At 49.2% G+C, this 15,533-nt stretch overlaps 1 protein-coding gene across 1 annotated transcript in view; it reads left to right on the top strand.

The window, feature by feature from the left end:
* The first annotated feature begins 989 nt into the window (after positions 1–989).
* FGD5 (FYVE, RhoGEF and PH domain containing 5) overlaps positions 990–15,533 on the top strand; it is a 123,025-nt gene continuing 108,481 nt past the window's right edge. Inside the window, exons 1-2 of the mRNA XM_004738591.2 lie at positions 990–1,165; positions 9,406–12,055. Of these exons, the coding sequence (XP_004738648.1) occupies positions 1,153–1,165; positions 9,406–12,055 (2,663 nt within the window). The 5' untranslated portion in view covers positions 990–1,152. The remainder of the gene's footprint in view (positions 1,166–9,405; positions 12,056–15,533) is intronic.

The raw sequence follows: 15,533 nt of genomic DNA, 5'->3' as shown, positions 1-15,533 counted from the left end.
TCTTTCCATCTCACCTCCTCAGGGAGGCCTTCCTTGATCACCCATTCTCTACACAGTGGTTCTCAAACTTCAGCTTATATCGGAAGGACCTGAAGGGTTTGTTAGACACAGGATTTCTGATTCAGTAAGTCTTGGGGTGGGGTGTCCTGAGAATTTGTATTTCTAACAATTCCAATGCTCATCTGCACACTTTGGGAGAGTCAGTGCTTTGCCCCATTACCCGGGCTTATCTCTCTCAAGGCATTTATCACTCTCTCTGAAATGATATTGCTTGTCTTGTGTCTCCACTGGCTTCCCATCTAAGCTCCATGAGGGTAAGAACTGGGAGCGGTCTTACTCTGCTCTCAGCCCAGCGCCTGAGACAGGACTGAATGCATACCCGTGTTCAAAAGAAAGAGATGGATGGACCCCTGGACGAGCGGAGCAGGACGTCTCTGGAAGCCCACTCGCTGGCTCCTTCCTTCCCCTCAACTGATCCTAGTCCCTTGAACCTCGCGCGGCTCCCCGAGTCACCACGGTCCCTTTAAATGTGCGCGGGGACGCCTCGCCCCTCGTCTCCTGCGATCCCTGACAGAGCAGAAAGGGGAAAAAAAAAAAAAAACAAAAAAAAAAAACCTTCCTCCGAGCGGGAGGAAACGTCTAGGAGGGGGCGGAGGCGCGGCGGCGGCAGAGGCGCGGCACCCAGAGCGCAGCGCGCCCGTTGCGGAGCCGGGACCCGGAGCGGACGCGACGCCGGGCGCTGCCCCGGCCGCCGCCCCACGCGCGGCGCACTCGCGCCCCCTCCCCTCCCCGGTCCACGGCCAGCGCGGCCCCGCCCCTGGAGGCTCGAGCCCCGCGCCCCCTCTTGCCCCGCGCTCCGCGCGGAATCGCGAGCAAACGCGACGCCGCGCGCTGCCCCGGCCACCGCCTCGCGCGCTCCGCGCTCGCGCCCCCTCCCCTCCCCGTTCCGCCCCGCCCAGCCCGGAGGCTCGCGCCCCGCGCCCCCACTTGCCCTGCGCGCCGCGCGGAGTCCGACGCGCGCCGGGGGGCGGGGCGGGCGCCTGGGAGTGCGGGCCCCGCGGGGCGGCCATGGAGTGAGGCGGCGCGCGGACTCGCGCTGGGACGGACAGACTGACTGACCGACGGGCGGCCACGGGCTGCGCGTGCCGGAAGATGAACAGAGCAGGTAGGAGGCTCCGCTCGACCTCTGGCGCCGAGGGACGCGCGCGAGGGGTCCGCGCCAGGCGTTCCAAGTTGGAGCCCACGGGGCGCCTGGAGCGAGCCGCCGAAAATCCCCCGACCTTCCCACTCTGCTCGGCTGCGGCCGAGATATGGGCGGGTCCGGAGTCCCCCCCCCCCACCCCTCCGAGGAGGCTGAGACTCATCTGGGGGCCTCTGTCCGAGACCCCCCGCCTGAGGGACGCTCCCTCGGACTCAGCGGGGCCGCACCCTGGCCGCGTACGCGCTCCGCCCGCTCCCACCGCGACCACTGTGTGGGGCACCGCTCGGCAACCAAGAAACGCTCCTTTCGCGAAGGCTACTTGGTCGCGTCCCTGAATCCTCACCCCGGCTCCTCGGGGTTCCCGCCAGGCCCTCGCTGCTCCCTCAGAGACCCCTCCTGGGCCCCGGGGTCTTTCTGCAGCTCTTCCCCACACTGGGGTCTATTTCTGGCCCCTCAGTACCCGGCGGCTCACTCTTAAGACGATGCCTGCTCCCTCGTCTCTCCTAGACCCTGAGACTTCGGAGCTCAGTCACCGGAGGAGACTAGAAAGCCCTAAATTATCCCTCCCACCCCCCAGGCAGCGCGCTCCCCTCCCTCGAAGCGCCCTGGCCGGGGGCCCTTTTTGTGCCTCCCACAAGGGACCTAACGCCAAGGGGGACTTGCCGAGGCTGAGCCGCACTCCAGGCGTTCACTCCCATCCCTCGAGTCTCTCTGCCTCGTGAATCTGACTCTGCCAGTTCAGGGATTCCGGGAAATCCAGAAAGCGTTTGATCGGGAATACTAGCAGTCCCTTCAGAGGAGTGTCATTTAACGGATTTAGTGACTGAGACTCAGATGGGCGAAGCCTGGAACTGTTCCCGGGATTCCTAACTCCATCCACCCCGAGGGCAGAAAGTTCCCTGGAAGAGGCGAGTTTTCGAGGCAACAGACTCAGCTAACTTAATTTCCCTGCCAAGGAGCGATAGTCACTTTTTTTCTTTCTCTTTTTAAAATTGAGCAGAAGGCAGCCCTCTCCCGGACCAACACCCTTGTCCGAAGCCGTACTCCAAAACACACATCCCTAAAGAAACAGGAAGCCACCATTTTGGCTGTCTTAGAACCATATCCTGCTGCCTTGTGTGTGTGTATGTGTTGTGGGGTTTTTTCTTTTTTAAGTCTTTTTAATGAAAAAAGTCATTGTCTAAAGAGTTAAGTGCAGACAGGAGACATTTGGCTAGACTGATTTGAGAAAGGAGACCCTCAGGGACTTGGGAGTGTGGAAGCAGCCTTCCTAGGTCCAGGCTTTGTTGTTGCTGGGCATGTGTGATGCCTGGACAGTGAGGGAGTGTGGGTCATGGCATGGGGGTGGGTGGGAGCAGGAGTGCCACTTTGGGAGAGGCTGGAGCAGGGTCCCAGTGCCTAGCACCACTCCTTGGAGGAAGAAGGTCTCCTCCTGCCTGTTTCTGGCATAGCCTGAACAGAGCCAGGCTAGCTTTTTCCTACACTCCTAATAAAACTCACTTTAAAACAATGGTGAGAGCGGTTCCAGTTTTCCCACGTTTCCCTGCTTGAGGCTTGGGCAAGCCCTCCCTTTTCTGAGAAGCTGGGGGATGGAATGAGCCGGAATAAACTGAGAGGCAGGTTTGGTCCCAGGAAATCTTAGCAGTTGCTACTCTTGGGTTTAGCCATCCTGTAACTTGCCTCCAGCATAAACCTGGTTACTTTTTCAGTGTGACGGTAATGATGGGAAGCTCATTTCTGATTTCTGTGTGCCATGCCCTGAACTTCCTGATCATGTAACATAGTGGTTCACAGACTCCATGGCACTGAATTTCGGAACCACCATATACTTAGTTATGTGACCTTGAGGAGGTCACTTCACCTCTGTGCCTCTGTTTCTTCATCTGAAAAATGGGGACAGTATGATCTTTGTCATTGAGTTCTCATGATTAAATAAAGCTTATAAGGTGTCTGGAACAGTGTCTGTCATAAATTACCAATGAATACTGGCTAATATTTACTGGTCACTTACTCTGAACTAGGTGCTGCTTTTAAGTGTTTTACTTCAGTCAATTCAGTTTTCACAGTAACCTTATGAGGTAAGTACTCTTGCTATCCCCATTTTATAGATGGGAAAACTGAGCTGCAGGTCACTGAGCCAAGATAAGATTGAAACACACACTATCCAGCTTGAGAGCTGGCTTTTTTTTTATCTAGTGCTAAACGTATAGTAGGTACCCAAGAAATTGTAGCCAACTGAGTTTGTTAGGTGTGTTATGTCTGTTATCTCCTTTGAACTTTTAACATCCTTATAAAAAAAAAAGGAGGAGTTTATTTCATTTTACCAAGAAAGAAACAGGCTCAGAGAGGCAAAGTATCATGGCCGAGATGACACAGATGATGTGTGCCAGAGTTGGGATTGGAGCCCAGGTCTGTCTGAGCCTGGGGCCCATGCCTTTCCCACTTTGTCCCTGTAGTCTTCCCAGTATGTGCCCTGTCATGGATCACCAGACTAGCTTAACAGCAGCCTAATTAGAAATCATCAAGCTTGGCTTGGACATTCCAGCAGGCACCCAGGAATGAAAGTTAAATTAAGATGCAATTGGAAGGTGAAATTGGAAGATAATTACTCCTGGAACATATGGCTATGAGAGTTCCAGGGGGAATATAGTGAACTGCAGCTGAAACAGAGTCAGGGACTGAATAAGGAGATATCAGGGGACACAAGAAGAGCCATGAAGAGCCATGAGTTTAAATATGTTGTAGTTGGCCGGAGCAGAAGGCACTTACTGTTTGGTGTGGGGCCCTTGCTCCACAGATGGGGAAACTGAGGCTCAGTGAGGGGAAGGGATTTGCCTAAGGTCACGCCTCTAATTAATGGCCAAGCCAGCAGTGGATCAGAGTTCCTGACTCCCAACCCAGTGCTCCTCCCAATACCCCTTCTCATTTAACCTCTACATAACTGACAAGGGAGCAGCAGCATGCATGAGTGTGAGTGACAGATATTTAATTAAAATAGAGAAAATATAAACTAGTAATGGGGGCTGGCTGGGAATGATTCCTATCACTAGAAGCTATTAAAAATCTCTTCCTCCTGTCATTGTGGTTCTCCCACTGTCAGTTAACTCTTGGCGTCTTGGCTTAAAGGGTATTCTGCATTTGAGCTATCCTTACCCATAACAAATTGCCAAGAGGTCCTGGGAAGAGAGGTATGAGCCCCCCGGGCTCTGTGATACAGGGAGAAGGAAGTTTCATACCACCACTAGAGAAACACAGGGGACAGTAGAGGGGCCACCAGCCCCATCCATGCTGAGTTCTAGATAGTCAGAAGGTTCAGCTTCACCCAGAGGTGGAAGCCCCAGCCCTGATTTATCCCATAATCCCCCATCCCTGCCATACTGAACTCTTTATCATACTCCCAGACAGCTTGCCTCTAACTGCCTTTGGGCCTCTGCACATTCTATTCTCCCTATCTGGCATATCGAGCCTCTTTTCTGATTATAAAAATCCACCTTGTCTTTCTACATGTACTCCAGTGCTACCTCTTCCTGTGGGTCTTCTCTATGCAGAATTGATCTGGGACCCAAATAACCTTATACTGAGGATAGGGCAGAATTGATCTGGGACCCAAATAACCTTATACTGAGGATAGGGGCTCTATCAGGTTCCTTTTGGTGAGGGAGGCAGGAAGGGAGCAGAGCTGAAGCTCGCACACAACCTTCATTTTCTTCTTCCCCAGTGTCTCCTCATAATCTCAGGGCCACTGCAGCTCACTCATGAGCCCTGTTCTTTTCTTTGTTCACACTCATTCACTCAGTGATCTCACTAGGTGCAGGCCTTAAATTCCATCTCTGTGATGGGTACCTCCAGCCAGATCTCTCCCCTGAGAACCCACACTGATCTATCTAGGAGCCCACTTGATGTCTGTCTCCACCTAGGTTGTGTGGTAGGAAACTCAGGTTTAGCATGTCCGGTCAGAAATTCTGGCTTTCCCTCCCCAGCACCAGTTGAATTCCCCAGTTCAGTCCCAGTTCAGTTGGTGGTAACTTCACTTCCCCAGTTCCTCTGACAGAAAACTTGGGTTTCGTCCTTGACTTCTCTCCTTTTACACCTTATGTTCAGACTGCCAGCAAATCCTGCCAGCTCTGTCTTCGCGTTTAGAATCTGACTCTTCTTTACCACTTCTGCTGCTGCCAACCTGGTCCAAGCCTTTACGGTCTCATCTCTTGCCTAGATTATTGCAAGAGCCTCCTCATGGTTGTCCTTGCATCTGTCCACACCACTTCTACTTATTCCAGCACATTAGCCAGAGTATGCGTGGCCTCCTTCTCCTGGGGGGCGGGGGGGGGTGCTGCAAAATCTGCACCCTCCCTGTGACCTCTCTGATCTCCTCTCCTGCTTCTCCCTGTTGCTTGCTTGCTCATCCCTCCCTTCCAGCCACTTTGGCCCTCCTTGAACACACACCCAAGTCCTGGCTTCCCTCATCTCTCTAGTCTTTGCTCTCAGTGAGGCCTATTGCAATTTAAAATTGGAAAAAAAAAAAAAACGCTCCTAATTTTTTCCACAGACTTTTTGATCATCTAACATACAATAATGTAATATGCAATAATGTAATATGCTTCTCCTTTTTATTGCTTATCTTCCTCTAGTAGAATAGAAGGTTCATCAGGGACAGGGTGTTTGTTTTGTTTATTGATTTGTCCAAAGATTCTAGGTGGGTGCCCTGCACATAGTAGGTGCTCAGTTAATATTTGTTTAATGGGCTCAGATTAATGGAAATTAGATGGGAGCAAATAAAAGCCAGTCATTCACCTTATGGTCAGTTAGTACTTCTGAACCCTGGACCCGGCCTTATTTAAATTTCATACCTGACTAGCTATCTCTGGTTTCTCTGGTCTCAGTTTCCTTGAATTTTACCCTTTTCTGCCTCAGTAGAAGCTGGGAGCCCTGAGTCTCCACTGTAGAAGAAAGCTCAAGGGCAAAAAGGTGAAGGCAGAAGTTCAAGTGACTAGACCGGGAAGCAGGAAACCCATGTTCTACCCGGGCCCTCCTCTAGATTTGCAAAAAACTATATGCCTCGTCTCTGTGTGCCTCAGTTTCCTCATCTTTTCCTGAAGGGTCAGAAACTTTCTGATTCTGGCATCCTTTGATCTCAGAGAGGATGCAGGTGAAACACCCTGAACCTCAGAGCTGGAAGCAGGACATGGACACTAGATACTTGTCATTCCTAAGGGATCCTGTGGGGAAGGCATTTTCTTGCAGGATCACGCCTCAGACACCCACTGTAACCTTTCTCGAGGAGACAGTACCCACAGATCAATAGCTTGATTGGATGAAGGATGGAGTGGGGGTTGGGGTGATGCAGCCAGGGTGATGGTCGTTTTTCATGGCCCAAATGTCCCTTCGTCAGGTCTCATGGCACTCATGTGAAATACCACCTGCTAAGGATGAGAAATGAGAGTCCCACCCTCAGAGAATAATGTCATGCCAGTGCCTGACACCTGATGTTGGGAGGCTAGTATTATATATCAGTATAAAGCAAGACTTATGTCAAGGGAAGATGTGCGATAGGCAAAGACTGACATTATTAGAATAATAACAGCTTCTCTTTATCGAGTACTTCTACTTGAAGGCCCACTGCTGGGCACTTTTAACATGTATCTTTTAATCTTTGTAACTTCTTGAGAGTAGGTGTTCCTATTGTACCCATTTTACAGATGAAGAAACCGAGGCTCAGTTTCATTGCTTATTAAATAGCAAAGCCAGGATTTGAACTCAGAGCAACCAGGCTCTAAAGGCTGATTCCGTTACTCTACAATGAGAGATCAGCTTATGGTTAGCCGTTTAAACTCCACATAGTTGAGTGGGTTTTTGTTGTTGTTGTGTGTGGTGGGGTTTTTTAAAATTTGTTTTGTGCTTTACTAATTTGGACAGATGTTATTTCTCAATTAGGACATATTTGCTTATGGAAACAAGGAGTTGGAAGTCCATTTATATTTTGAAAACTCTGTGTTATTATCTAGATGTCAGTGGTTGGCCTGGGTATTAATGTAGATGAATGTAGGTATGGGTTAGGGGGTTGGTGTGATGGGTGCTTTAGCCTTTAAAGTCTTGACAGCTGTGTCTTTTCTCCCTTTCTTACTGGCAGCTACCACATTTTACATCTGGCTGTGTTCTAACTGCCAGTCCACACCTCTCCTAATTAGCTGCACACTGGAAAACCAGACCACTAAGGTCATTCATTTATTTGCAGAGTGCAACTAAAGAGACTCTGAAATCAGGCCCCCTCAGGAACAGGGTGCATGGGCACCTGTGTTCTTGCTATTCCAGGCCTTTTTAATTTCCTTTGGAGACTCCTCAGCTGAATTTTATGTAGCTCTGCCAGTTTAGGGGAGATACTTACTTTGGCTTCAGATGTTTTGAAATTGAGGTGCCAATGGAAAAGTCTCACGGAGATGGGCTAAAACTCCCATGAGTTTTAGCACTGTGAGCACTGTGCTGGCCAGCACCATAGCCACCACCCACATGTGGCCACCGAGTAGCTAGAGTATGGCTAATCTGAATTGTGATGTGTTGAAAAATGTAAAATACACATTAGGTTTCAAGGACTTAGTTCAAAAAAGAATGTCAAATATTTCTTTAATATTTGTGTATTGATGACATGTTGATCCAGACATGATTCATTGATTATATGATATTAAAATGATGGGGTTTTTTGATATATGGAATTTAAAAAGAAATGGTGTTAAAATTAATTTCATGTTTCCTTTTACTTTTTTAATGTGGCTATGAGAAAATTGAAAATTATGTGATAATAAACATGGCTCACACAGTATCTCTGCCAGAGAGCCCTGAACTATACAGATGGCTGGTATTAGGTGCTGCAAGGGTTTACCTGGGAGTCAAGTGCATGGGGAGAAGAGTTTGCTAACAGACTTCTAGGACCACTGCTCCACCTCCCTTCTGTCATGATCCAGGTGGGCATTCTGAAGCTGCTCTGTGTCAAACCTAGGCCTTAGTGGGGATGGCCCTGGGAGACAGGGGTGGCTTAGGGGGAGACTTGTGTGTCATCATCTATAGGCAATGGGGAGCCAAGCAGGGCGTTTGAAAGCGAGAAGTCAGGATGGATTGCCTTCCTGGAAAGCTTTATTCCTCACTCTGTCCACAGTGTGGCCAGGGGCTTAGAGGCATGGAGGCATGCTTGTGGTAGGACAGATGAACTTGGAAGTGAGTAGCTACTCCCTGGACCCTTGCATTTGTCCAGATCCCTCCCGTTCTGCAAAATACAGCTGAAATTTCACCTTTTCCAGGAGGTCTTCCTCGTTACAGTAACTCTTGCTTCTCTGACTTGTGTTGCATGTACCACATCCTTTATTCTAACATGGTCAGCTAGATCCTCCATATCTGTAAGGCAAGAGACTTTTTGCAAAGATCCATGTTTGAAAATACTATACAGTTTCTCCCATGAAATCTGGATGTCCATAAAATCTGGATGCAGGGCACTTGGCTAGACACCAGTCTTGACGCATGTAGAATTCAGAGGTGACCCTTAGAAGAGTCATGCATCACTGTCACAGACCTTTGGTATATCATTCTTGAAGGAATGAGATAATGGCTATTTAATAATAACCTTCCAAGGGTCTGTGGCTCTGTCCTCTAATTGTGCTTGTTAGTCTTGCCTCCCTGACTCAACTGCAAGTATTCAACAGAGGTATTCTTCTCTTCTTGACCCTAGAAGACCTTCCCGTCAACAGTTCTATGCATATAGATAGTAGGTATCCAGTGAATTAACTGTAGTATGAGTAGAGTAGTATGAATAGAAGCTCCGTGAGGGTCCCAGGGATGGCGACTGTCAAGCTCCGCATTGTCTTATGGGTCCCTGGCAACTAGAAAGCATTTAATACGTGGCGTTGGATGAACGATTACAATGATCTGCACACCTTTGTTTGAGGAGTATATCACTGAGTTGAGTTTTGTTAGCTGGACTCTGTACAGAAGGAAGATCTATTCATTTTGTTTACAGAATGAATTATCAGTAGAGGTGAAAGGATTTTAAAGATGGTGGTGGGGGACATAAACCGAGGACAGAACATAGTGGATTGGGCTCACATAGGTTAGAAAACTCTCTTCGGTGCTTTCTTGAAAATACTAAGTAGGACACTCTGGATGGAAATAAGGGTAACTGTAATTTTTGTGTCCTTGTTTTCTCTATTTTCATCCTTCAGATTCACCAAAACCACCAGTTGCTCCCAAGCCAAAGACTGCCAGTCCCCTCACTCCAGTGACAGCACCCAAATTCCCTTCATCACCCCGGCCTGATAGTCTCCATAGTCCCAACTCCATGTCTAGGGGGCCAAAACCCCCCATCGCCCCTAAGCCCAGGCTGGCGACCCCCAGTGAGTGGAGAGCCAGTGTGTATGTGATCAACAGCTTGAACAAATGCAGCAATGGGAAGCTGCTCTGTGTTGACAGGGGGCTTTATGAAGAGCACCGGTCCAACTTGGAGTGCTCCGAGTCTGAAGCTGATGAGGATTACATCGTGGTCCCCAAGTCTCCACCAAAAGAGGATGGACCCAGTGATAGCAGCTCTGCGGAGAATGCAGTAATGGTGCCTCCAGATGCTGCTGGGGGAGAGGATTGCCAGGAGGGAGGCAAGGGGAGTGACCCGGAGGGGATGGGAGCTGCTGAGGACTTGGCAGCCCCAGCAGAGGTAGTGCCGAGTGAAGAGGCTGATGGAGGCACAGCCCCCACTCCTGAGAATGTGGGGGCAGAGGATGGTGCCTGTGACCCGGGGGCAGAGGAGCAGAGGTTTACAAGTGAGGAGGAAGAGAAGCTAGTGGAAGAGCACAATGTGTACAACCTGGAGGACAGGGGCCCTTGGGATGGAGAGGCAGTCCTTCCCAGTGATATCCTAACTCACATTGATTTAGAGGCTCCAGCAAATCCCAGTGATGAGCCTGGGCCCCCTGGGACACCCAGGGAGGCAGAAGAGGATGGTGAGGAAGGCTCTGCCAGCACAGAACCAGGGGCTCCAGATGAGTGTGTGAATTCTGACGGGCCCCCTGAGGGGGATGCTGAAGATGATAGCAAGGAACCCACAGAGAATGAGGGCTTGGCCACAGGTGTCCAGGAGGTGGAGATGGCCACAGACAGCCCTGAAGTCTCAGAGGAGAGGGGCGAAGATGCCACAGCCAGTGGTGACCAGGATGAGCCACATGACCAAAATGAGAAAACGGACCAGGAAGAAATGGCAGCAGTCACCCAGGAGGAGGGAGGGGACCCTCGAGAAGGTGAAGAACTGGTTCAGGATGAACCTGCCGAGGAGAGCTGCCAAATCATTCCTTATGAGAACGATGGCATGGATGACTTTGTGACTTCACTCTCAGGAAGTCCCTACGAGTTATTTCCGACTGAAAGCACCTCTTTCTGTAGCGAGAGCTACTCCTCTTTTCCCAAGTCAGCGAAAGACTTAGAGTCACAGCAGGAACCACAGTCTGGAGAATGTGCGGAGCAGGACCCCACTGTTGGAACTTCATGTGACTCTGAGGAGGGCCCCTCTGTCCCTGATGTGGTGGTCATGCCAGAGGATGAGGATGCCATAGATGATGCGCTCACCAACCCCTATGAGATGGGAGTTGACCTGGAGCAAGGGGCTAACCCCGAGGAAGGAGAGAAGCCTGAGACACAGGCTGCATCAGACATGCTGAGTGGTTATGGCACAAAAGAAGAAATGAACTCTGATGCTGAGGGTGGCCTGGTCTCTATCGACAGGAAGAATATCATCACGAGGACCAGGCCCCACTCTGGGAAGATGGCTGGCTATGTTCCAGAAACCGTCCCAGAAGAAACCGGACCAGAAGCTGGCTCATCAGCTATTGGCATTAGAGGTGGCAACAAGGAGGCAAGAAAGACAGCTCTTTCATTGGAGGGGAAACCGCTGGAAGCCAGCAGGGCCTTGCCAGCAAAGCCCAGAGCCTTCACTTTATACCCCCGGTCATTCTCTGTGGAAGGCCGAGAGATTCCAGTGTCCTTGTACCGGGAGTCAGAGGCATCCAGCTTGGATGACCATAGGATCAAAAGGAAAGATGACAACCTTTCTCTGCCTTGTATGATTGGCTCCTCTGGAAGTTTCTCCCAGAGGAACCACCTTCCATCCAGCGGCACCTCAACACCCTCTTCTGTGGTCGACATCCCACCCCCTTTCGACCTGGCCTGTATCACCAAAAAGCCCATCACAAAGAGCTCTCCCTCCCTGCTGATTGAGAGTGAGCCTCCAGACAAGCACACCAAGAAGAAGAAGTCATCCTTCAAGAGGTTCCTGGCGCTGACGTTTAAAAAGAAATCTGAGAACAAAGTGCATGTGGATGTCAATGTGTCTTCTTCCAGGTCATCTTCAGAATCCAGCTACCATGGGCCTGCCAGGCTTCTGGAAATCGACCGGAGGAGCCTCAGCAACTCCCCGCAGCTTAAGGCTCGGACTGGCAAGCTCCGGGCTTCCGATTCCCCTTCCTCCCTCATCTTCTACAGGGATGGCAAAAGGAAAGGTGTCCCCTTCAGCAGGACGGTGTCCAGAGTGGAGTCCTTCGAAGACCGCTCCCGCCCCCCCTTTCTGCCCTTGCCCCTGACCAAGCCACGGTCCATCTCATTCCCCAACGCCGACACTTCAGACTATGAGAACATCCCAGCCATGAACTCAGACTATGAAAATATTCAGATTCCACCCCGGAGGCCTGCAAGAGCTGGGACATTTACAAAACTGTTTGAAGATCAGAGCAGAGCCCTGTCCACAGCAAATGAAAATGACGGCTACGTGGACATGAGCAGCTTCAACGCCTTTGAGAGCAAACAGCAGAGTGCAGACCAAGAAGCAGAAAGGTACTGTGAAATTACATTTTCTTTGTTCTTGGGCAAGTGTGAGCATCCGAGATTAGATGTAGGGGACAGAATGGACTTGCTTTTTAGTCTCAGGCTCTGTGTATTTCTAGCTGGGTGACCTGGGGTGAATGGCTTTACCTCTCTGAGCCCAGTTACTACATCTGTGAAATGGGATTCCTGCTGCCTCAAGGCAGTGTTTAAAGAGATCAGAGATGATCGTCTGGGTGAAAGTATTGAAATGCCAAATACAGTGTAAATGAGAGCATTTGTATTTCTATTATTTGAGAGACATTTCTCATCTAGGTAGATGGGTTTGCTAGTCCCCTCCAGGAAAGTCACCAAGAGAGAAGGTCCTGGTATTGTGCCAAACTAAATATCTTTCACCATCAGGAAAATACCCTAAATTGAAATTGATACCCTTTTACTGTGTAAATATACACTTTATTCAATGGAACTAGAAAAGACAATCTGTTTAAATTGTTTTAAAGAGCAAAGGGTGCCCTGAGCTAAATTTCTGAATAGAAGCCTTGAAGACATACATCCAGGCTGATTTTATTTTACTTTTTTGGACTCATTCACCTTGAACATAAGAGTGAAACACTGAAATTATTGACAACGGTGGGGATTTTCGGACCCCACCCTCCCAAGACCAACTGAATGCCCTTATTGATCATTCCAAGTGGGTAACTGCCAGATCTTGCTGTTCTTGTACCTTGTGGATGCAACTTAAAGGCAATGCAATTCAGCCTCAACCATGTACTCTCTTTGGGAGCACCTGATTGGAATTAATACAAGCAAAAATCGTTGTGATTTTATTTTTATTTTTTTTAAAGATTTCATTTATTTATTTGACAGAGATCACAAGTAGGCAGAGAGGCACGCAGAGAGAGAGAGAGAGAGGAGGAGGAGGAAGCAGGCTCCCTGCTGAGCACGGAGCCCGATGTGGGACTTGATCCCAGGATCCTGGGATCGTGACCTGAGCCGAAGGCAGAGGCTTTAGCCCACTGAGCCACCCAGGCGCCCAGTTGCCGTGATTTTAAAGGACAACCTGATTCTGACCCCTTGTGTGCAGTGACTTCACCCAGTCCCACACAGCTGTTGCTGCTAGGAGTTCCCAGGGCGCCTGCAGTAATGAATAGATAAGATGATTTGCAATTAGCATGAGCTGTCGCTGGAGTGTAGATGCTAGAAGTGTTTAGGTGGTTTATTCTCCTGAGTTTTTTACATGGTTCCCCACCCTGGCTCCATCTTCTCCCTCCCCCAAGTCTGGGTGAGGCCGTTAATTAGTTCTTTCCAGAATGAAAGGGTTTGTTTGCTGGGGCAAAGGTAAACACTAACACTGTTGGAGGGACTGAGTTTAATTTGGAGAGTGTGGACTTGTGCAAACTCTACATGGTTGAGAACTGCACAGCCAATCAGTTCCTTGCATTAATAGTTATCAGCAGGGTTTGACAAGATCCAGACCTAGCTGAGTGTCTCCTAGTGTTAATGAAAATAGAACTGAGCTCTGAAACCAGAATCACCTAGAAAGGATCTCAAAGGGCAGATGGTCAAAGCTCCCGCCCTAACAGGCCTTTCTCTAACTCAGTTTGTACTTGAATTCCTCAAGCCACAGGGAACTCACCACCTCCCAGAGCTGCCTCATCTGTTGCTAGGTATCCTGATTAAATTTTCCTTTCTGACTGAGGCAAAAGCTGTCTTCTAATATTCCTACCCAACTCATGCTGGCTCTCCTCCTCTCAAGCCAGGCAAGTGAGCTAATTTCCTCTTTTGTATGACAGCCCTTCAGAAATTGAAGTCTGCTTCTGTAGAATCACTGAATTTTATAGCTGGAAGGGAACTTCGGACAACATTTGGTTCCCTTACAGAGGAGGAAACAAACACAGAGAGAAAAAAGGATTTACCTAAGGTAGCTCAGCAATTTAGTGGAGAAATCAGTGCTAGGACTCAAGATTTCCTGGTTCAGGCATTCTTAGTGAATTACATTGAGGGGTCCCAGATCTGATTGTGTAGGCTGTGAACTGCACTACTCCAGAGCCACATTCACATTCAGCTCCCTTCCCCCGGGGCTGTACAGTGCACATGTTGCTTGGCCATTTGCAGAGTCCCTGTTGCCTTGATCTGTACTTTGCCCAAAACCCAAAAAAGGTCTTTCATCAAATTAACCTGATAATAAGGGTGAAATATCCAAGAAAATGTCAATGCTTGACTGCTTCCTGTGTGCCAGGCATTGTGCTGGGTGCTCTCCCTGCATTTTCTCACATTTGATGCTACAGCCTGGGGTCATGGTTGAGTATCCTGTACTGTCAGACTCAGTGCAGTTGCCCTACTCTGATGCTATTTCACGGAAGGCCAGGCTGACCAGGATAAATCTCCCATGCAGGAACTACATCCTCTTGGACATCAATCAATGAGCAAAACTTTCTTCTGTTTTTCCTGCATGAAACAGATGGAAGGGAAGGGGGAGAAAAATCCTCGCTTTGGGCTGAAACAGGTCTGGGCAAGGGAGGTTTCATACACATCAAGTTGAGAGGCATAAGGAACTGCTGTGGGGGTGGGGTCCTAGTGCTTCTTCACCTGAACAGGGGCTTTGAGAACCTAGTGGCTGGGGTGCTGCTGATCTGAGACACATGCCTAGGGGTGCTGAGGGTTGCTTTAGGTTGGGCTGGACAGGATGGAGCAAGAGGGTGGGAGAGGCAGTTCCTCCTCCTTCTGCTCCTGGCCCTGTCCTGCAGCTTGCTTTAGCATGAGGATCAGGGAGAGAAGCCAAAATAAATATCAACAGCCCTGAAAGGGTGCAGGACAGGATATTGGGATATTGTAGGTTCAAAGCCTGCTCAGCCACTGGCTTGCTGTGGGATCTTGGAAAAGGCTAGGCCACAGTTTGCTCATCTGTAAAATGGTAAGATTGGAGCAGACCCATGTTCCTCAACCCTTTGCCTCTCCTGTACCACTTGCACCACTTCTGTTCTACCCCCATACTATCACTTACTTACTGTTTTTCCTTCAATCAGTCTCTCTTTTTTATTTCAGACATACTTAGAAAGGAAATTTTATGTCACTGTAGGGAAATGGAAAAACACTATTGGTTGCCATAAATAGAAGGCAGTTATACAAATAAGATACAAAGGAAAGGAAAATAACGGGTATATTCTAGCTTGAGGTTATTACTTGCCAAGGCTGGAGCTGGAAGCCTGGTCCCTTTGTTAAACAGGGAGAGGTGTTAAAGATGTCCTGGCACCACACAGAGACTTTCTCCTTGGCATAATCAGAAGGATTCAAAAGGACTGAAAAGGGAATAACTCTCTCTCTGGTGTGATTCACTGTTATTTAAATCCAAGCCCTTTTTCCACTAAAAGTACCTCCCTTCAAGAAACATGTAGAGTATAGAATAGAATTCAGAGAGCCCTTAGAGAGCTCTAAATCAGAGTAGCAGCTCAGGGTCTAATGGATGATTGTAAAGTTTCTTCTGTGTAGT

Source organism: Mustela putorius, unplaced genomic scaffold (assembly GCF_011764305.1).
Source record: "Mustela putorius furo isolate JIRA1106 unplaced genomic scaffold, ASM1176430v1.1 tig00003850_pilon_pilon_pilon, whole genome shotgun sequence".
Lineage (NCBI taxonomy): Eukaryota > Metazoa > Chordata > Mammalia > Carnivora > Mustelidae > Mustela > Mustela putorius.
The sequence above is the reverse complement of the archived record's forward strand: the minus strand, read 5'-3'. Positions and strand labels throughout refer to the sequence as shown.